Here is a 22,412-nt window from a genome sequence, read left to right as displayed (position 1 = left end):
AGTCCAAGCCTAACCATACTTTAAGCTCCTTGAGGGTTACGATGGGCCTATTTTTGGTCACCATTGCATCTTAGCACCTAGGACACTACTTGTTATATAGGGCATTCAATTAATATTTGCTGAATGAATACAGAAGCAAATAATTAAATCTAGTTGAAATTTTAATTGGGCTGGTGCTATGAGCTGAATTGTTTCCCCACAAACATTCATACCTTGAAGTCCTAACTCCCAGTACCCTAGACTTTATTTGGAGATATTTACCGAGATAATTAAGTTAAAATGAGGTCTTAACCCAATGCATAATCCAAGTGCATAATCCAATGATTGGAGTCTTTATAAGAGGAGGAAATTGGGACACAGGTAGCTACACAAGGAAGATAATGTGAAGACACAGGGTGAAGGCGGGCATCTACAAGCCTGATATAGATCCTTCTCTCATAGCCCTCAGAAGGAACCAACCTTGCTCACATCTTGATCACAGCCTTCTAGACTCCAAACCGTGAAAAAATAAATTTCTGTTCTTTAAGCTCCCCAAGCTGGAGTACTTGTTACGGCAGCCCTGGCAAACTAAGACATGGTATACTGAACCAAACTCTCCTTTAACAAAAAGGTATATATTAAGATTTGCCCACTACTCAGTCAATAATAGTCAAAGTTTTACAGCTGTTCTAGGAACATAATCATCCATTTTAAGATAATAAATCAACTTAAAGCATCTTATACACTGCCCTGGCCATTGCACCAACAACTAAAAGGAGTTCTACACCATACATCCTGGGGGGAAGAAGAAGACTAATTATTAAACAATGCAGTTACTCTTTTGGAGAAAAAGAAGAGATATAACAGGTTGTACAGTTTTAGAAACGAATATTGAATCCAAAATGTAGTGAATTCTCAGGAAGGCCTCAATTCTTCCTTTTCCAACCCTAGTCTTTGGCAGGCAGTCAGTAGCAGAGTCAACAGTAATAAGTGAAGTTGGTTGGTACTTCATCATTTTGTTGGAAACTGGGGGATGAAAGTCTAAAAAGCCCAAGTTCAATGCCAAAGTAGCTAATTTTGTCTGTAGCAGAATTCACAGCAGGGTTCCGAGCTAAAAGTGAGGTGGCAGGGCAGCAGCCCAACACACTGATGTGCTGCACTGTTTTCTGAAGATAGCCCCGGTAAACAACACAGTCTCTTCAAGATGGTCTGGTAACGTTTCTATTCACTGGTGTAACTGTGATTATGCTAATGCTTTGCATTAAGGATTTTACTGGGTATAGGGGTAGATTCATTTCATGACAGTTCAGCTTTCACCTGGCTGGGGCTGTAATCACTGGAACTGACCCTGCCTTCAAACCTAGAAGTCTATGGATCTTATTTATATTCATTTGGTTTCTTCAAATACGACAAGCAAGGAGGATTCTACTGTGATAAAAACAGGATTTTGATACTTTGAAATGGTTTTTAAAATTGAAAAGTAAACATTCAGAAACATGAAGATGATTTGGGCTTATATTATATTCTAAATATGGGTTAACACCACTGAGGTATATAAACACACTGATTGTAATTGTAAATTACCATGTTGTGCAGGAAAACAGACATATGGCAGGTGTCTTCACTCACTAAGCTATACTACAGCTCTTTAACATTAATGGGCATCTGATTTAAAGGAAAAAACTAATTTTTAGCAATGTGTCTCTGATATATCCCAATACTCCTCCGTTTAGAGAACTGCCTTTCTTTTTAAAGAAACTACAGATCTGACTAAAAATGAAAAGGCCAAATTTAATATTTTGAAATAAAATTGCCTTAATTAAAAATTACCATTTTATAGATAAAAAAAGACTGGAAGAATGAATACTTTTAGGAACCCTAGATTTCCTAGCACCTTCCTTTAGAAATGTTTCTTAAATATTTTTATGTATAATACATATAGCAGAACAATTTTATAAAATCACCAACGATAGTTAATGTATATATTTCTATATGTAACACACCTTTTCCTTAAAAAATAAAAAGTATCATAAAGCTTAATAAACTGTTTTGCCTCACTCAACAATCTATTCTGAATTTTGTGAAAACTGTAACTCTATAATACAATTTTTACCATATATGGTGGTCCTTTTGATTTACTTAGCCTTTGTTGAACATTTAGGGTGTTTCTAACTTTTTGGTGTTAAAAAAAATGCTTTAATGACCACCCTCATCATTAAATTTTTGCACGCACATACAATTTTTTCTTATAAAAATTCATTAAAGTTGAAATGATTGTCCAAAGAAAAATCACATTTTAAAACTTTCCATATGAATTATCCAATAGCCTTTCATGAAGGTTGCCTCAATTCACACTCCCACAAAATGGAATAGTCAAATAATTGTTTGTTAGTTTTGTCTGTAACCACCACCATACTGTTTATTGTAGTTTCATAATATTTGGTAGGACAAGGACACCCTGACTCTCTTCTTCAAAATTTTATTTTCCTAAGTTTTATTCTTTCCATTTACAACCACCTTGTCAAGAAATACTCTCATATTCCACTAGGATTTTATTGGAGGGCATTGTAGTTTTCACTTTCAAAACATTGTTTTACATAGATAATACAATTTTGTACCCTAAAAAAAAAATAGATTCTGCCAAGGAAACGAATACTGTTTAGTAAGCAAGACGATTTCTAGAAGAAAGCTATAAACAGAAGTGGCTACAATGAAAAATAAATCTCCTGATGTAGTTTTAGTATAACAGGCAAAGATGTATAGTATATATACTTGAAAAATATGAAATTATAGAAAACATTTAGATGATATTTCAAGAATAATTTTTTGGAATAAGGGAGCATATCTTAACACTTCAAGTTTTCTTAGACAATAGATAGGAAAGATTCTAGGAACAAGAGAAATTGTTCTTTATGATAGGAAACTCATTAAAGTGTCAAAGACTGCTGAAAGTATAAGAACAATAAAGGCAATAATTAATAGAGTATTTGGTTGAATTTGAAAGACTTATGTAAGAAGTGGTTCAGGTCCTCTATTCTACGCTGAGCTAGAGATATCCAGAATATACAGATTCAAAGAAAACCAGGAATTACCTGTTAGACTGGTATTGGGTCAAGGGAAAACTCTTGAGAGTAAGGTGGCCAAAGGGAATGTATTTCTAAAATTCTGAAACCGTAGATCTACAAAGAGCTACATCTCCTTTGAGAATGTGATAAAAGCTATCATCACCATCTTTAAAGATGCACACATGTACAAACACACTATTCTGCCTGTACTGTAAAGGGGTTCGACGTCTTCAGGTTAAGAATACTTGCCTTGTCTAAAGAAAACATGAGATAAAGGAAACATTTGATAAAAGAAATATTTCGGAATGATGGTGAAGATCTTATTGAGTGGCTGGAATTCGTGTTTTTAATTGACATTAGGGGAAATTTGGTAAATACGGAGACTCTGGACTACTGTTTGACTTTTGCCTCTGCCAACCATTCCACTGAAAATGTTTTCACTCTAGTATCACTGACACCTTTGCTAGCGACATGGTATATCTGACTTGATTTTATGTTACTTTGATCTCTGTATATTTGATACTGTTCAGCACTGACACCACATTGTTGGTTTTCTCCCAATTCTAAGGGCAATTCAATTCTCAGTTTTGGGGGGTTTTATTATTAAGGTTTCTACCCATAATCTTAAATCTTTGAAAAACCTGAAATGCTTTAAAGATCAAAGTTTCCCTAAGGTCCAGCCTTTTCTCTTTACATAGTCAAGTCAAGAGGACCAGTGATGGAAAAATCGCATTTTAAGTTATGTGAAGGCTGATCAATGACACAACGTGGTGCTTGCCTAACCAGAGGTGCAGCAGCTGTGTGCAAGATGCAGCTGTGCAGGTGCTGAGGCAGGTCCTTGGAGCTGTTCCCGAGATCAAAAGCCCATTACCAATTCTCCAAATATGCAGGGGCTACAGAATTCAAGAAGCAGCCTGGGTGAGAGAGAGCCTCCTCATATCTTTTAGGAGCTGAATGTTGACACAACCACTGTTGTTCATCCCAGCATTAAATACTACCTGGCCCTCTGCAGAAACATCTCCCTTTCAAGGTTGTCCAGAAGGGCTGTCTGGGAAAAGGAAGAAATGAGACTGGTGCTCTGTGACTTTTACTGGGAGAGTCCAAGAATAAGTGATTAGTCATCTGTTGAATCTAAAGTTTGTCTCTATCTTCACAAACCTCTATGTATCATCAGTGTTTTGTCTTCAAACACTGACAAGAGAAAAATATACATCGGGAGAAATCAGAGAAAACTAGAAAAAAGCAATTAATAGAAATAAAAGCTAAAAGTTAATTAATTATAAAATAAAATAAAAACAGCAGTAAATAAGATAAACATTTTTACAAATACTTGTTCTTTGAAAATACCTATAGATAAATATTTTGTAAGAGCTGATTAAGGGGAAAAAAAGGAGAAAGAAAAAACTGACAGATTAGTAATTAAGAAGACAAACTCATATATAATATTTAGTGATGGAATCAGAAAGCAATAAATATCACATGCAGGTATATCTGTTTAGTATATGATGATCAAAATTTACCAATGTAGAAGGAGAAAACTAGAAAAGACCAATTTCGTAGGAGAGATTGGAAAAGTGGTATAAGATATACCATCACAAAAACCAGGGAATGTTGACTCAACCATCACAGATATTCTCTAAGATGCATATCTGAGTTCAAAAGAAAGTAAGGAAAACAGCCAGGTAATAAACCAAATGGTGCTGAGAACCAGAGAAGTAAGCTGGAGCCGAGGCTGAGCAAGTGTTGTCCACCTTGCCAACCTCAGTAAGAAAGGGGTTCCAAACACAATGACCTGGGCAGGACTGTGGATAAACCAGTGGGATTCCATAAGGTGGAGATCTGGATTGAGACCTCCACCTGAAACTGAGCACTCTAAATGAAAAGGTGAATTAGCAGGAAAAAAAAAAAGCATCTTTCAAGAAAGGGAGGAGCACAAGAAAACACTTGTATTTCAGCATGGTCCCTTGGGTAGGTTTTGTGTACTCTTTCTGTACCCCTCAAACCTTCCCCCAGAGGTTACTATTATCTTGGACTCTATGTTTATTTTTACATAAAGTTCTGCTTGGTTTTGATTAAAAAAAAAAAAAGGTATACTGAAATAATCTTCTGTGTTTGAATTTTTCACCCAATGGTGTGTTTATAAGGAAAAAAATCCTATGTTTACTGATAATCACAAGGAATAACAGACACAAGTAATTTTCAATTAATAACAGAGAGAGAGAGAAACAAAATATCCTAAACCATATATGTAATGTACCTTAAAGTCAATGCTAGGTAAAAACACTGGAATAATAAACTTCAACTTCCCTCCCCTGAATTTCCTAAACTCCCAAACCATCCCTTAAGTATTAACCTCTTTAGACAGTTAATGGAGCTCTTAATGTTAACAGCCCTGAAATGAACCTCAGGCATCACCCATTTCCCCAGTTCAGCTCTGCCCAGAAGGGCGGGCCCCTCAGTTTGAAAGCCTGGAGTAGCCAAGAGGGGTGGCTGGGGCAGAGAGGTGGGTCCCCTCCACAGGGTAAGGGGTGAAGTGTATAAAATACGGCTCTTCATAGCAGGGGGAACCAAAATGGGGCCCTGATGCCAGAGGAAAGCATACTGGCCCCCCTGGGAAAGGAGGCCACCCCCCTGCCCCCACATCCTCCTGTGGGGAGAAATCAATGGTTGGCTGACCACCCATCTTGTTCCGATTATAGAACCAAACTCGGACCAGTTCCTTCTGTAGCCGGAGCTGCCCGGCGATGCGGCTGATTTGCTGGGGTGTGGGCTTCGGGCACTGCAAGAAGAGTTTCTCCAGATAGTTTACTATGCGTCGCTCCCTGCTTTCCTGTCTTCGCTTCCGAGCCTGCTGCAGGATCATCTCTATTTTGCATACACCCATAAAGTTCTTGGTGTCCACTTCCTCCAGCCACATTTTCATCAGCAGTCCCAACTTCCACATGTTGGCGATGCTGAGCTGCTGGGCCTCAAAGCGGCAGACGGTTGTCTGGCTAAGAACCTTTCCAAAGAGAGCCCCCACGGCGAACGCCACGTCGGCCTGTGAGTACCCCAGGGCCATTCTCTTTCGCCTCAGCTCCTTGGCCAGCTGCTCCATCTCTTTCTCTATGGCTGAGACGTCCTCTGGCAGTGCCAACCTTGGGATGCACTGCAGGATGATGTAGGGCCTGGGGAAGGTGCCCTCTGAGGGGCTCGGGAACCAGGCTCCCACCTTGCCAGCTCCGACCCCGGGCGTGCAGGGTGCCATCCCGCCCCGGAATTTGTATGGCAGGGGACCCAGGGGCATCTCCCACACCTCAGGGCCTGGGCTGACCCCCTGCTGGATTCCCGGCTGGACCATCAGCATGCTCGGAGCCGCCTGGGCGGTCAACCAGACCGGAGTGTCAACCCGCACCGGCACCGGTCCTCTGGGCCCGCCCCTACCACTGCCTGGCAGTGGGGAGACGTATGAGGGCCTGGGTCCCGCCATGGGGTAAGACGGCACCGGAGCAGGGAGTCTGGTAGGAACTGATGGTCCTCGAGGCTTCGGAACAGCCGCCAGCCTTGCCCTCGAGCACCGCCCCCTAGTGGGAAGAGATGGAGGTGCAGGTGAGAGAAACTGAGGCCAGGGGTGTATTTGCGCAGGGGTGAGGAAATCTAGTAGACCTACCGGTAATCCCTTGGGTCTGCAGGATTAAACGAGTCTGGTCTATGCTTCTGGTCTATGCTTCTAACTCCCTCCATGGTATAGGTCTCTCTCTCTCTGGCTTTGTACTTTTAAGAGGTCTGGGATCTCAGTCACTGCCTCCATCCTCTCCCTGAAGGGAACCTAGGCATTTTCTAACAGCTCTTCAGAACTCCAGTATCGAATCCTTTTCCTCCACATTATCTGTTGAGGAACGACCCCTTTTGGCTTACAAATATTTGTTGAACATCTATATACCAGGTATTTCTGGGACCATTCCTAAATTCATTAACCATCCCCTCACTGCTATCATTGTGGTCACAAGCACTGCCAATAGCCTCCCCTGCACATCTTTAGTTCCTGTGCTCTAAGAAACCTAAGCATTCCTCCCTAAATTTCTTCTAGTGTCTATCAGTTAACTGTCAGCTTCCACTCCCAGCCCTCACGCTTTGTCATTGTACTCTCTCACCGGGGCTGAGTTTCTTGACTAATTTTTCATGTTTCCCCCCACCAGCCCCCCAGAGCCTTTGCTCTGCAGCCTACCTCAGCTTCCTGGTCCAGTTTCCACATACAACAGAGACTTACATGTTTCATCTTTCTCCCCCTCTGGAGACAGGTCTCAGAACAGGCCCGACCTGCTGTTCCCACTGAAGATGCTCCCTTTAATACCTGCTTCACCAACATCAGGCTCCCCTATCCCTGGCCCCTTTCCCATCAGAGACCCAAGGATCTGAGAATATTTGTCCCTCCATCATGTCCCCATCTCAAGCATCCAGTACTAGGCTTTATGTGAAGAAAGTTAAGGAAGGAGTGGGAGAAGATCTGACCTCAGGTTCAAAGCTTCCAAGGAAGAGCTTTGGGAAGGGAGAAGACAGTCACCTTGGCTGGACAATCCCAGCCTCTTACCCTTTCACTTTCTAACTGAACCATGATGTGGCTTTGCCCTATCGACATCTACTGAAATTGGCCTTCTTGAAGTTATTGCCAACCTTCCAAATGTCAAATCTGATGGCCTTTTAAAAATTCTCATCCTATTAAAATTCTCTGCAGTATCTGACAAGGCTGACTACTCTTCTTGCTCCTTCTTTTTAAATTTCCATGACATGCTGGTAAGAGCCAAATTTGTATTTTAGTCCTGACTCCTAATATCCAATTCTGTATTTCCCACTGCCCCAAATCAAATTCATTATTTGCATTCCTAAAACTGCCTCTCCTCCAGGGGTCCCTGAGTTGGTTAATGGCTTTATCACCCACTCAGTAACCCAAGCTTAGACCCAGAAACTGTTCTTGACCTTTCCCATTTCTTCCTCCCTCCCCCTCTTCCTTCTTTCCCAGCCTCATCTACCACACTCTCCCTGCTTGCATTCCATCTTGCTCAGTGAGAATATCTCACTTTGCACTAAAGATGTTACACTTTTCACGACTATTAAACCTTTATTCATGCTGGCCCTTCTGTCTGAAATGGCTTCCCTTTGCTTTTTGGTCTCATTCATTCAGGATTCTGCTCAAATGTCATCTCATTAGAGGCCTTCTCTGACTAGCCTATCTAAAATAGTAACCGTTATCACTCTCTGTTCCCCTTATTAAAGCTTTGTTTTGTGGTATTAATAGGCATCACTACCTAATATATAATTATTTGTCATATGCTTATTGTAGGTTTCTCTGCTGCAAAGAGAACAGGGACTTTGTCCAGTTCACTGCAGTGTCTATGGTGCCTACAACTGTGCCTCGTTCATAGAAGGTGCTCAGTAAACATTCCCTGAATAAATGAAGCATGCTCTATTTCCAGCCACCTTTAAGATGTAGTTTAGAAGTGGGGTGCCTGGGTGGCTCAGTTGGTTGAGCGTCCAACTTCGGCTCAAGTCATGATCTCGTGCTTGTGGGTTTGAGCCCTGCATCAGGCTCCATGCTGACAGCTCAGAGCCTGGAGCCTGCTTTGGATTCTGTGTCTCCTCTTTCTCTGCCCCTCCCCTGCCCATGCTGTGTCTCTCTTTGTCTCTCAAAAAATAAAACATTAAAAAAAATTTAAGATGCAGTTTAGAAGTGACCTGATGGTGAAACCTACTCCCGTGTAGAGTTAGTTCCTGCTTTTGTAGTGCTCCCCTTATTTGATATATGTTTTTATTATAACATTTATCAGTAATTTTTATTTTATGTCTCTCACCCTCCATCTAGAGTGTGAGGTACTTAAGGGCATGTAGGTGTTATAAAAGCCTGGAACATAATAGAACCCTGACTGATACACTGTTTAATAAGTGTTTGCTGAATGAGTGAATGAATTCTCACCTTTACAATTCTGAGAGTAAAGCACATTTAGTTCCAGAGTAACAACAAGAAACTTGACCCTCTCAGGAGCATCTCTATTCTTTCTCTCTTGTACTAGAACAAGGCCCTTAAACACGAGATTGGGGGTAGTAGTACCGTGAGACTAAATTTAACACAACACTACAGGTAACAAGGTCATAGATGTGACCTTGAAGCAATGGTAAAGGGAAAAAGAGTTGGGAAGTCAACTGCCATCTTTGTACGTGATTGTTGTCTGCATCTCAACTGTAGCCTCGGCTAGAATGTATGCTGGTAAAGAGCAAGGTCCTTGTCTGTCTAGTTCAATGCTAGATCCTCACCACCTGAAAATGTGTCTGGCACAGAGGAGGAAGCTAATCAATACCTCTTTAATGTTAAAGAAATGAATCGGTGTAGCATTAATGATGAGAAGACATCCATATTTGCTTTAAGTTAGGTTTCAAGATGACAGTGTACCAAAAATAGTTTACAAGATACAACATTTCACTTAAGAATAATTTTGCTGTTATCTTTCCAGGTATACACGCATGCTATTCCTTTTTCAAAATTACAAAGCCACCAGTGTCTGCTAAACAGAATGGAAAGTGGATCACAAAGAAGAATAAGAGAGAGCAATTATATAAATTAAAACCCACATATTGAAACCAGCCCATTTGCAGGAGAGAACCACAGAGAAAAGGTTCATTAGTTGTCTAAAAACAATAGCTGGAGAAAAATATTTTTAGTGAATTGGAAAAAAAAGTGAATTCAAGTAAATTTGAGGAAAGATTATATTAAATGAGTGAAAACATAGTAGCTAAAAACATTTCCTAAATGAAAAAGTAAAGCTATATTAACTTGATGGGTTTTAAAATTAACTTGGGTGCTTTCAATTAAGGCTTTCTCTGTACGTGGGCAGATTTCATCAGCCAACATGCCTATCTCCCGTTAATGCATGTGGGCCACCACAAATAAAAGCCCATATTCTTAAGGGAAGTCTTGACATCTCCAGAAAAGTATATTTAATATGCTAGGAAATGGAGTGATCAGGGGGAAAAAAATAACAAACAGGAGCATATTTGGTTGGAAGAGAAAACAGAGATCAGAAGAAGGCAGGTGATGGGTATGCCCAAGACAACCAGCAATGCTTGGGCTGGGGCGCTTGAAAGGCTAATCCATCACCTTCAACAAATACAGAGACCTCTTAGTGAGTGATTAGATTACAATGTACGAAGCGGGCCAGTCTTATCCATAGGGAATTACAAAGTAAGGATAAGAAACACATGGTCCCAGGCTCCTGTGTATTTATAATCTAAATGGGGAAGAAGAAAAACTGTCAGGAGAACAGGACAGCTACATTTGCTCAAAGAGAAGTTAACCATTTTCTATTATTAGGATCTTGGGAGTTAAGAGAAGTTGGTTTTTAAGCAGAAATGCACAAAGCACCAGGATTTGTATTATTAGGCTCTCCGTAAGTATTCTCTATTCTAAGACAGCAAAACTGGCTGCCAAGATCCACTAATGGTAAGAAGCAGGAAATTGTGGAGGCAAAGTTAATAATAAACATTCTTATAGGGCTTGCTTCAAGTTTCATCCCTTTGGGAAGTTTTGCCCATACACTGGGGACCACAGTGGTCTCCCTTGGCCCCAAACTTACTGCATTTCCACTTAGATAAATCGGCAGCCTTAAAAGTTAGCTGGAGTTTCATGTCTTACCTCCCCACCTAGGAGATATGATATCTCCTATGGACATTATAGACACCATTCTTTTTGTACTTATGGGCCAAAGCATGTGCTAATGCATGAGCTATCCACAGTGTTCTCAGTATGGTATGTGCATAGACACCTGGATGTGAAGGAGATCCGGCTTTCACTCACACTATCCTGTTGATCAGTTATCTTATTGGCTAGGAAGGTGATCTTCGCTTCCTCATCTCTCCAAATAACACCTCTCCCAAAGCTGCTCATGCTCCAGACAGAGGAGAGGGCTTTGTTCAAGAATATATGAGAAACGTCATTTCTCTAGCAGAGGAACAAAACCAAAACAAAACAAACATTTTGAATGTAATTAAATCAACAGAGTAGACTGGGAGAACTAAGAATGATGAACAAATCAGGCAGAGAGGGTAAGGCAGATTGGATGGTGCTATTTTCAGAGTTTCCTCCACTCGGCAGGTTTCCTAATAACCTAGCACTGACCATGCATCAGGGTGTAAAGGTACTGTTCACCTGAAGGGCAGGTGTAGGTCCCCAAGAACCACATTAGTCAAGGAGCAGGACAAAAGGCAAAGGTAGGAGACAAGATCCAGGCACTTGGAGGTTTGTTTCTCTCTGGGTCTAGGAAGTAAAGTCAGGCATCCAGGAAAACTGTGGCAACTGAGGATAGTAAGGAAATATGCCTCGCAACTTCCAGTGAGAGTCAACACCACACATTACAACAATTTAGTTCATTGAAAACTACCTCAAAATACATGGAAATGATTAAACCGTTAAACCTTTGTGTGGATTTTTAAGTAAAAAAGTGCATTAAGACAAAGTGAGGCATCAAAGACAAATTAAGCAATTAAGACATAAGTGTACCTGCAGGTAAAGTGCACAGAATAATACTGAAGTTGTGAGGCACCTGAGTGGCTTAGTCAATTTTGCGTCTGGCTCAGGTCATGATTTCACCGTTTGTGGGAGCCCCGCATTAGGCTCTGTGCTGACAGCTCAGAGCCTGGAGTTTGCTTTGGATTCTCTCTCTCTCTCTCTCTCTCTCTCTCTGCCCCTCCCCTGCTTGTACTCTCTCTCTGTCTCTCAAAAATAAATAAACGTTAAAAAATAAAAATGTTAAAAAAGAAATAAATGTGTAAAATAGATTAATAGCACTGTTCGGCACAGGAGAGAGTAGAAGACAAGAACAGGGCGAAAGGACAGCTACTGATGAATAACAGTATTGCCAAACGCTTTACTCATAAAATATGTAGAGAAAAACTAGAATGTAGTAGGACTACCGACATAGAATCTCTTCATTATCTTACTTTCAGATTCAGATTATGAAGGGCTTTTTTTTCGTTGTTGTTACTTCTTTTTGTTATTAAAAAAAAATGACTCTGCTGTGATATAATTGCTGCTTAGAAGTAAAAGTTCATGACACAGATGTAAAACAACCACATAGCCAGAGGCTACAAAGTGGTTTTGCGTATATGGGGAAAAATCCTTCCATTATATTTTGTAGAGCTGCAGTGTTCATGAACTATGAACTTCCTGTGCTATAAAATAATATTAAATATAAAAACTCTACAGCCTTCACCAGAAGCCTCAAAGAATTTTAAATGTCTATCTATATAAGGCAGGAAGAGCAACTGAGCTGAGCAGGGCTGAGTTGAAAGGCACTCTGGTGATGAGTCAGGTATATTCACAGATAGTCACAGATAGATAAAGTGTAAAGGTTCTTGTTATATCAAGTGGGATTTAAACAAACTTTTTAGCTGAGTTTGCCCTTGTTACACAAGAAAAGCTTTAAGGATGTTCTTGCATTGATTAGTCTAGTCACTGTTCTTCTGCATTCAAATTTGTACTCTCCTTACACTGTAGAGCAAGAGATACACAACTTGTTTAATGAAAAATATTCCATTATATTGAGTAGTAAAATATACCTAACAGAAATGACAACTTATGACCAATGAAACCAGTAATTCAGGAGGTGACATGGCCTCAGAGAAGTAAATGAGAAGTAGGAGATGTTTATAGGAGATAATTCTTTTAGGCACTGTATTTTTTTTTTTTTTTGTTAAAGAAATTCCAAAGTAATTGATCTTGGTGCCATTACCATCGCAATATTTGGAGTCTCTGAATTTCCCTGGAATCTCCTTAGGAAACTATGAGCTAAAGCAGACCTAACAGAGACACTTATATCTTTTCTGGAAAAATGAACACTTACATTCAGTAACATGAAATGCAATAACAACCACGGAAAAGAGGTAGTACCAGACTTAAAATTTTAAGTTCCAACACAGTAACTCTATCTAAATATATAAATTAAAAACTCCTTTTAGCATTTTAAACCCAACAAAGTCCCTGGTTTCAGACAGTGAGGTAGTAAGTCAAGTTATTACCTGAATCCTCCTCAAAGTCACCTCACTATGATTCCAAAGGTCTTAAAGAGAACCAACTAGGCTATCAACGTTTCTTCTGAGCAGAACACTCATGCCCAAACCCACATTTATTTCTCTAGAGTTCACTGCAGCTCTCAGTAGCCTGTTCTCCATTCTAGGTGTGTGCACATAACATCAGGCAGATGAAGGTTTCACCTTCTGAAAGCCTCAGAACTCTAGGAAGCAATTATGTCAAAGCAGCTATGTGTGAATGGAGAACTGAAAGCAAGATTTCAATTATCATTATGTATTTAATGAAAATTTAACGGTTTTTTGGAATGTCCAACTCTACATTCACATGGCTCCAGAAGTATAAAAAGGTATATAGTGAAAATGCACAGCATTTATTTTTAATTTTTATTTTGTTGCCAATCATGGCATCATTTCCAAGTGTTAACTTGGTTAACTTCCAGCTAGAATTTTACATTTTGCTTACACAGAATTTCTTGTAATAATTTAAATTCAAGAAAGACATTTGTCTTCTATGATTGACAGGAATGTAGATGAAACATAAGGAAGAAACCAATGAATTTAAAGAAGTTTCTCACAGGGATATGTTCTAGGGCAGGTGTCATTCTGAAAGAAAAACAATTTATTAAAGAACCAAGCGTCTTTCAGGGAGTGTGGAAGAACAGGACATTAGCAAGAAGAATGAAAGGGAAAAGCGTCAGTGTGTAATCTTAGTAGATTAAGGACAATGAAGAAATGAGGTTGAATACTAAAGAACAGGCAAACTGAGGATAAATACTGTATTTCAATAGAAGATGCATGGGGAGGCTCTAAGAGTTAACGCTGTGAAAAGACATGACTGGAATCAGGACTTAGTCTAGAAAATACAAAGATATAAGCAGGAGAGAAATGACAAATTTTTTAATTCTCAATATTGAGAAAAACTGAACAATTTCTCTAAAACTGTAGAACTTGACTTGCTGGATAAACCAATTTCTAATAATAATAACTATAGGAAGTCCTTGCTCTGCACAGTATAAAATGACTATAAAAAATGACCATGTAAGTTGAAACCATGCACAGTTATCATGACAATCAATGGGAAAAACTATGGCTGTTCCATGACCTTAAATTTTTTTTTTTTTTTGTCAAAACATAAAAATCCACCTGTGGCCAGCAAAAAGCGAGTAGGGGAATTAAAAAAAAATGGTAAAAACAACTGTATTTAGTACACTGTAATTTAAAACATTAGAAACAGAGGCACCTGGGTGGCTCAGTCAGTTAAGCGTCTGACCTCAGCTTAGGTCATGATCTTGCGGTACGTGAGTTAGGGCCCCCGCATCAGGCTCTGTGCTGACAGTGCAGAGGATGGAGCCTGCTTTGGATTCTGTGTCCCCTCCTCTACTTGTGCTCTGTCTCGCTCTCTCAAAAATAAATAAATGTTAAAAAGAATTTAAAACATTAGAAACACTGAGAATGAAAATGTTCTATTTCTTGGTAAAAAACTTACCAAAGTTGTTTGAACAGTGGTTGCCTTCTCCTCATAGAACTTATGATAGAGTTCAAGCAAATCTTTTCTACGCCTTGGCTAATTTTCATACTCTTAAGTTTGGATCAGCTTCCAGCATTTTATCCTTCGCACTTCCAATGTCGTGAAATACCTCTGAGCATTCACTTCACGTGGAGTGTTTTTTGCTAGCGTCACTCTCTCCGGGACATCTTCATCTTTTTCGTCACAAACACTTTACAGTTTTACTTCCTGCATTCCATTTCTTTGCTGCACTTTCATCTTTGTTGGCCAGGTCTCTTTTGGCCATCTATTTTTATAAAGTGGAAGATAGTGCTATCTGTGCATAAACTGAATAACAGATATGCAGTGGCCAGTGAAAAATTAGAAAGAAGTGATGTGACTGGCTGCTGATCACGATGTGCTTCTGTTATTTACATAGAGATTTGTACTGAATGCAATTATTCACAGTTAATACATTGGGGTAACTGAAATGTGAACCTTGTTTTTGTGTGTGTGTGTATGGGGGGGGAATTTGGCGTTATTTAACTAAAGTATGGTAACTGAAATTTGGGTATTTGGGACCATGCAAAGTGAAGAATGACTACATTTACTGAGCCTCAACTATATGCCAGGAATTTTAACAGTCCTATATGGATGGTTTCACTTAATTCTGACCATAACCTGATGAGATGGTACTAGTGTTATCCCTATTTTATAGGCAGTGTGATTATAAATCTTCATCTGATCATGTTATACAATTAATTCTCCTACATATTTGGGAGAATACAAATTACCCACAGTCATGACAAATCCAAAGCTTTTACTCATAAGTGGTGACTTACTACCATTAAAGAGTTTGAAATGACAAGTAATATATTCATTTGAAACAGGTATCTGAAGCAAAAAGTCAGGGTCTCACAATAGCATTGAAGGAAGGTGGACAGTTTCAGAAGATGCGCTAACTCTTACGTGGCAGTGGGGTACCAGTCAATAAAGGAGGATGTCAGGGAACTAAGAATTACTCTTGGGTCCTGAAGGAGTTTACCATATGTCCTTAACTTTCCTCCCCACTCCATATATTTCAATAACACTCTCTATTTAGGAACAAAAAGAATCTTTGCAATAAACAGAAGACTTTTTGCTAGGAGACCACAAACTCCTTGAGGGGCAAGAGGTACATCTAGCAATCTTTACACTGTTAGAGACTAGACTAGTGCCTAGTACATATTAAGTGCTCAATAAATCTTTATGGAATTAAGGAACACATATTTACAGTTAGTTTCTTGCCTCAAAACAACCAAGAATAACTCAAGTTTGTGGAAAGATAGGAAGTTAGGCTCTAATCTTAGGGGAAACTAATTAATTAGAAATTATTAATTGGTAAAAATAACTAAATTTGGGTTTTCTGAAATTTGGGCTTTGCCACATATGTTGATTTTATATGCTTGATGTTATTTCTGAAGAAAAGCAAAACGAAGTAACTCTGAGAGACTGTTCTTCCATATTGGTGCTGCAAAAATTGGAACTACAAAGGTTATAGAAGACTGTACTTTCACTATAAAATTCAAACTGCATATCATCTAATTCCACAAGTAGCTTTCCCACCATTTCTCACTAATGTTTCTCAAATATTGGTTATGTTTATTTTTTAAATTTTTTTTAAAGTTTATTTATTTTTGAGAGACAGAGGGAGACAGAGCACAGAGGAGGGGCAGAGAGAGAGGGAGACACAGAATCCAAAGCAGGCTCCGGGTTCTGAGTTGTCAGCGCACAGCCCAACATGGGGCTCGAACTCATGAACCATGAGATCATGCCCTGAGCTGAAGTCAGATGCTTACCTGACTGAGCCACCCAGGTGCCCCAAATATTGGTTATATTTAATCACTTGTATTTGTGGCCTTAAGTCAACCATCTCTTTTTCAAAGCTTAATCATTTTCTTTGTGGAAACTAAGCAGGAAAGGTATGGCTACTTTGCCACATAAATTAAAATGGGAAGAAACACTAAAATTTTTTGAAGGCAATTTATTAAAAGGAAATAAAAGTAAAAATCTGAAATAATTTGTATTTGCTTTCCAAACATACCTCAAGTATTTGCTAAAACTAGAAGAATCTCTAAGCCAATACTGAATTTAGTCGATTATTAGCAATTTTTAATTTAAGGTCTCTTACAAGAGTCTCATTTATAGAGATCTTTGCTATACAAAGCTTAAAATGATGTTTATGTTTCTTTGCCCAAATTTTCAACAAGTAACTTGTAAGTATTTTAGAAATTAAGAAGTTATGTAATACAACTGAATTCTGTCAAGGATTGTGTCATGAGATTATTCAAAATATCTATACAAGGGGCGCCTGGGTGGCGCAGTCGGTTAAGCGTCCGACTTCAGCCAGGTCACGATCTCGCGGTCCGTGAGTTCGAGCCCCGCGTCAGGCTCTGGGCTGATGGCTCGGAGCCTGGAGCCTGTTTCCGATTCTGTGTCTCCCTCTCTCTCTGCCCCTCCCCCGTTCATGCTCTGTCTCTCTCTGTCCCAAAAATAAATAAAAAACGTTGAAAAAAAAAATTTCAAAATATCTATACACTAGCTGGCATAAAATTTCTTTATTTATTGGCATAACATATTGAATACTTGGGGGTGAGATCCGTATGAGTGAAGGGATATTAATAAACAATATGGACAGAAATTCCATACCAATTCTCAAGGAATATTTAGACATCATGTATCTGTTAAATCAATTCTAGTGCCTAAAAACTGAACTCACTCATCAAATTATCTCTCAAAATTTATCATTAAATAGAACTATTTTCCTCTAAAAAAGGGCTATCTTTTTAAAAATATGATGAAACAAAAACTTAAAAAAATACTATGACTTCTTTTAAAGTACTGATAACTAACTTAGAACATCTTGGCATTTTATACACGGAAAATATCTGGCCTGCCTATGGTACCTAATATTCACTTTGAATTTTCATCTTGGTACTAATGAATTTATATTTTAGATGTTTCTGATCACTTTTAGAAAGCAATACAGTTTTTCTGAAGAGTTCTGTGTTCCGGGTAATTTTGTCAGCAGGTTTGTCACTGGTGACTTGATGTCCGTCTCTGACCAGACACACAGAGCGGGCAGGGTGGGTGCAGATGGAAGCAGACACAGAATGTGTGGCTAAGGGCAGAGACCTTGTGGCTTGAGGGAGGCACAAAGTGCACAAAGAGGAGTGACGGGCCGTGGACCCAGGCAAACCACACAGGTCAGGCAGGGAGGGGCGGGCAGAGACAGTGGGCTGGGGGAGATGTGATGCCACAGGCTGCAGACAGAGACTCTAGGTGGGGGGACTGAAGCCAGGGAGACACAGAAGCCAAAACCTGTAAGGAAAGAATCAGACAGAGACTAAGCCAGATGAGAGACAGAGAGTCAGAGGTCAGAATACAGACACAGAGGGAACCATCAAGAGCAGTGACCCAGACCGAAGTGACAGAGGGAAGGAGAAACAGAGGACAAGTGAAGCACAGACAGCCATGGGAAGGGAGAGCAATACTTAATATACAGTAAGAAGGGTGAACATTTCTGTCTTAGGTACTACTGGCACTGACTTACTTTTCCAACAATCAGGGACACAGCATTAAGAGCCATGAGACAGTGCTATCGGGACAGTAAATGTAATCGCTCTTACAAATTAACTCATAATGTATAATTTTCAAGTACAAATACAAATTCATATTATTTGGTTATTTATCCTAAAGCATTCCAAAAATAGTTTAATTTTTTTTTTTATCTTTAAAAGGAAGAGTTAGCTCAGTAAAAGGAGAGTTGTCACCTTTACTGCCAAATTCTTTGAAGGATTTCTCGCAAATTGGTTCAGAAAGCTGTAAAAAACATGGTGGCTATTTTTAATTTTTTTTTAAGTGAGATTTTTTGAAGTGCAACTAGTTATATTCTCTGTGATTACTGGAAAACTGAATGAATAAAAAGCAGAGGAAAATATTGGATCTGATTAAGTATATATAATCAGGGAAAATACTAGTGATCTACATAAATATCATATATTTAGATAGGTTATTCTAAATGATTCTCTAATCAGTTATTTCCCCAGAATTCCTGATGCTAGCTAATTATAATGAATGATTCACTGAAAACACAAGAATTTCTGGTGGTCAACTTTTAGAATACTCATCCCTTACATTAACTAATAATTATAAGGTAGCATAGAACAATGAATAGGGAAACTAACTGATGAATAACAGCTACAAGGCCAATTCTACAGTAATGAACAAAAACTGCCTGAAAAGTGCTATTTAGTTAATGAAAACATCACTTAAAAGGATTAGAATGTATATCCTTTGAATGGGAAGAGGAATGCTACAGTTCTTGAGCAGTACACATAGTCAAATAGTGGTACAATATCATAGATGAGAATATGCCTTGAATTTTAAGTTCTGTTTACAAGGCAAGTATAGATTTTCAATTACCTAATTAATTTGAGCTGTGTCTAAAAACATATTAGACAACTCAACTTGTCTACACATTCTGAATGACACCACATCTAGAAGCAATTACTGTTGATTTTTCATTGCTATCTTTAGAAGCAAGTGATTATTCACTAACAAAGAAGAGATACAACTCTTTCATGTCATTTCCTAAAGATATGTTTTCAGCTGTAAACTGAAGTAAATATTTAGCAAATATTCAGTAAGTTCAGTCACTGTAAAGAGTTAATCTGGACTATTTAAGCAAAGTAAAATTAGGGTTATGTTAGGAGGTTTTCTACAATTCAAATATACCTAGAAATTACTAATTTTCCACTTTCAGTTCTGGAGGAGGAATGGGGCTTGACAGGCATGTGTCATCAACAGCCTCCTTCTACATCCAGAACCAAGATGAGGTCATCTAAATATAGTAAGTTTTCAAGTTTAATTCTTAACCCCTAAGACATCTACTATAGTTCTTTTTCCTTTTTCTTTTTTTTAATATTTATGCTATTATCTTTCCAATTTTGAGGTGCCCTGATTTATATCAAGTGTTCTAGATAAAATGAAATATTAGAGAAAGGCCTGTCTCAAGCTATGACAGACAAGGACAAGGAAAAATGAGATGGATACAAGTTCTGGGAGGAAATAAGTTGACAGGCATCACATCTCTAGACTACACAGCTTTAGTGAATCTAGCTTCAGGTATTTCCTTCACAGTAGGTGGAAAAATGAAGCTGTGAGGAGGCAGAGCCTGCCATACTTGTGAACCTGGTGCAGAGTGACCCCAGGTGTGTCAAAATACTGATCCTTTTACCCTGCAGGTCTCCTGGAAGTGGCTCTGTCCCTTCACCCCTGAGCATAAGCAACCTTGCCTGTGAAAACCAGGGCACCATATAAATGTTACACTTTTCTATATGTGTAGCTCAAGGAAGAGTGGAGTACCTTAATAACTTGCTCATTCCTATGCTTTATGGTTACCAGAAATCTTAGAGAACTCATAAAATAGATCTGATGAGAAGTTGAGGTTTTCAAGGACCCAGAACAAGAGAATGCTGGGAGGGAATAAGGGTATAGAATTTTGAGCTCAGTAGGTAGCCTGGAATTTAGGAAGGATCTCTAAAGTCAGATGGGCAAGTACTGTCTTTATCAGTGGGAAGTGGCTGGAGAGCAGGACTAGAAGGAATGTCCCAGAAATGTCATCTTCTCAGTGAGGCCTTCTCTGGCCTCCACCTCCACATGCTTCAAGTCCTCTCTTCCTGCTTCATATTTCTCCTACCAATTACCACTATCTAGCATGCTACATGTTTTCCTCATTTACCTTGTTTACTATTTGTCTCCCCTACTAGAATGCAAGCTCTGTAAGGGACCTTTATTTGTTGTAATTCATTGCTACCCCCTTGGCACCGGGAACAATGTCTAGACTGCAGTAAATGTTTGCTGAATGAAGGTGTGCCGACTGAACACACACACCCAGAGAGGCACGTAGGGAGCACAGTTGCTTTCATCCTGTATTTTCTATCTTTCTGTGACTCTGGTTTCTGTGAAATATTTTGTGACCCTTATCAGTGTCACAGAGCACAAACGAAAATATGAACAACTAAGTTATTTGTTGTTTAAGATTAGAATTAGAGACGGGAAAGGAAGGGACAATATGTCTGCAAATGCTTTTTCATTCCCATATGATTAAAATAATAATAGTTTTAAAATGATAGCCTTAAATTCTAAAATGACGAATGAGAATATACAGTACCACATTAGGTTTTTATAGGGCTTTCTTTCTGATGAACTCAAAATGTCCCTCCGGATACTACACAAATTATTCTCACAACATTTCTACAAGATAAGTGAGGTGGATACTTGCTGTTGCCATTTTGTAACAGACATACAAACAACGAGAATGTGGGCTATACAATAAACGATAAACACAGGTCCTACTAACCTGTTATGTAATTTCTTGAATAACAGTGTTTTTAACTGGCTGATTTTACTAGTAGGAAACACCATTAATAGGGGTGGGGCAAATAGTCCGTTGACAGATATTCAAGACCCTTCAAATATTCACCATTCCCTATATGATAAGTGAAAAGTCAGACTTCATTTTAAGTATAAGGTACAACACTGCCAACTTCTAAGTGTGGAGTTGTCAAGTGTAATATTTGTTTTCAAAAGAAAAATAAAAACAGCATGACTGTACTGATAATAATGACCATGGATGTGTTAAATACAACTTAAAAATTTTATTGTACCTGTTTTTAAAATACATATATATTCACAGATAAATAACAGTGATAAAATGAATCTATTATGAACAACAGATCTATTTTTTTGTAAAGGGAAACATTCAGCAATGAAGGAAAAATAGTCTTAAATGAGTATGTATTTTTACAGGCAATTTCACTGTGATGACCACAGACTTTAGTCAAACAATAAAAACAATATCGCTTAAGAAAAACTTTATAAGTTAGAAAGATGGGGGAAAAAAAGACTTCACTAAATTGAATGCAGAGTCTAGATATCCATTATTAACTTGGGCTTGGAGAATTTTAGGTGTTTCCAAGATACAGCAACAAGCTTTGGTTATTTCCATTTGAACTTCCTGCCATCCCTCAAGTGCCATCACCTCAATCAAGTAGGCCATAGAATAGTTTCATCCTCTCTTGCCCTTAACTGATTTCCTCCTCCAGCTCCTCTATATTTTGGTAATGTTTTCATTATCCCAGTTACTTCTCATTCTAGCTTATTGTTGTCTTCTCCCTCTCACTGAGCCTCCATATGCAATCTATTTGCCAACAGGGAGTGCAGATTCTTCCCGAGTCATATTTGTCATCTCTCTCCTTTCCTGTCTATTCCAATTGCCACCAATCCAGTTCACCCCATCTGCCTCTACTAGCTTTATCGTCATGGCCGGCTGAGTCTGCTGCCTCCAGGTTCGTGCTTCTCTCTTTTATCCATTTATTAAATTAATCTTCTTCAAAATCCCATTTTGATCATGTCATACCTCTTGTTCAACATTTTTAAAGAACTATTTGAGAGAAATCACTGATTTTGATCGAAAAACTGTTCAGTTTTTATAAGTACGTGTGGAAAATGCTGGGGGTTTGGCCCTCTTTTCTCATGATGCCAGTTTCAAAGGGAGGAATCTACCACTAGCAGAGGTCCAGGAAACAGTTCTTTTTAATTTTCTTTTTTTATTTTGGGGGGAGAAAAGATAGTCATGATAAGCTATTGTTTACTGCTATGTCCCCAACTTCCAGAATAGTACCTGGAATATAATAAGTGAGAAAAACATTTGAGGAATAGATAGATATATGCTGGGGAGTGAACATGAAATCTCCTTCTGATTTAAGCCAAATTTTTTGGAA

At 38.8% G+C, this 22,412-nt stretch overlaps 2 protein-coding genes across 11 annotated transcripts in view; both read right to left on the bottom strand.

Moving 5' to 3' along the window:
* The window catches only part of FAM172A (family with sequence similarity 172 member A), a 438,543-nt gene that overhangs the window by 123,684 nt on the left and 292,447 nt on the right, over positions 1-22,412 (bottom strand). The window contains exon 10 of one of the 10 annotated variants that reach the window (XM_058735455.1): positions 21,268-22,072. The exons of 7 other annotated variants lie outside the window; for them this stretch is intronic. In XM_058735455.1, coding sequence (XP_058591438.1) covers positions 22,065-22,072 — 8 coding nt within the window. In that variant the 3' untranslated portion in view covers positions 21,268-22,064. 2 more of the 10 variants (XM_058734724.1, XM_058733913.1) reach the window with 2 other exon arrangements.
* POU5F2 (POU domain class 5, transcription factor 2) lies at positions 2,519-12,737 on the bottom strand. Its single transcript, XM_058739291.1, has one exon. The coding sequence runs from the start codon at positions 6,511-6,513 to the stop codon at positions 5,500-5,502; it is 1,014 nt and encodes a 337-aa protein (XP_058595274.1). The 5' UTR covers positions 6,514-12,737; the 3' UTR covers positions 2,519-5,499.

The sequence above is a fragment of the Neofelis nebulosa genome, chromosome 1 (genome assembly GCF_028018385.1).
Source record: "Neofelis nebulosa isolate mNeoNeb1 chromosome 1, mNeoNeb1.pri, whole genome shotgun sequence".
NCBI classification, from domain to species: domain Eukaryota; kingdom Metazoa; phylum Chordata; class Mammalia; order Carnivora; family Felidae; genus Neofelis; species Neofelis nebulosa.
The sequence above is the reverse complement of the archived record's forward strand: the minus strand, read 5'-3'. Positions and strand labels throughout refer to the sequence as shown.

Bases quoted from the DNA above. Each gene is read 5' to 3' on its own strand.
- POU5F2 (XM_058739291.1), bottom strand. From the start codon at position 6,513: ATGGCGGGACCCAGGCCCTCATACGTCTCCCCACTGCCAGGCAGTGGT.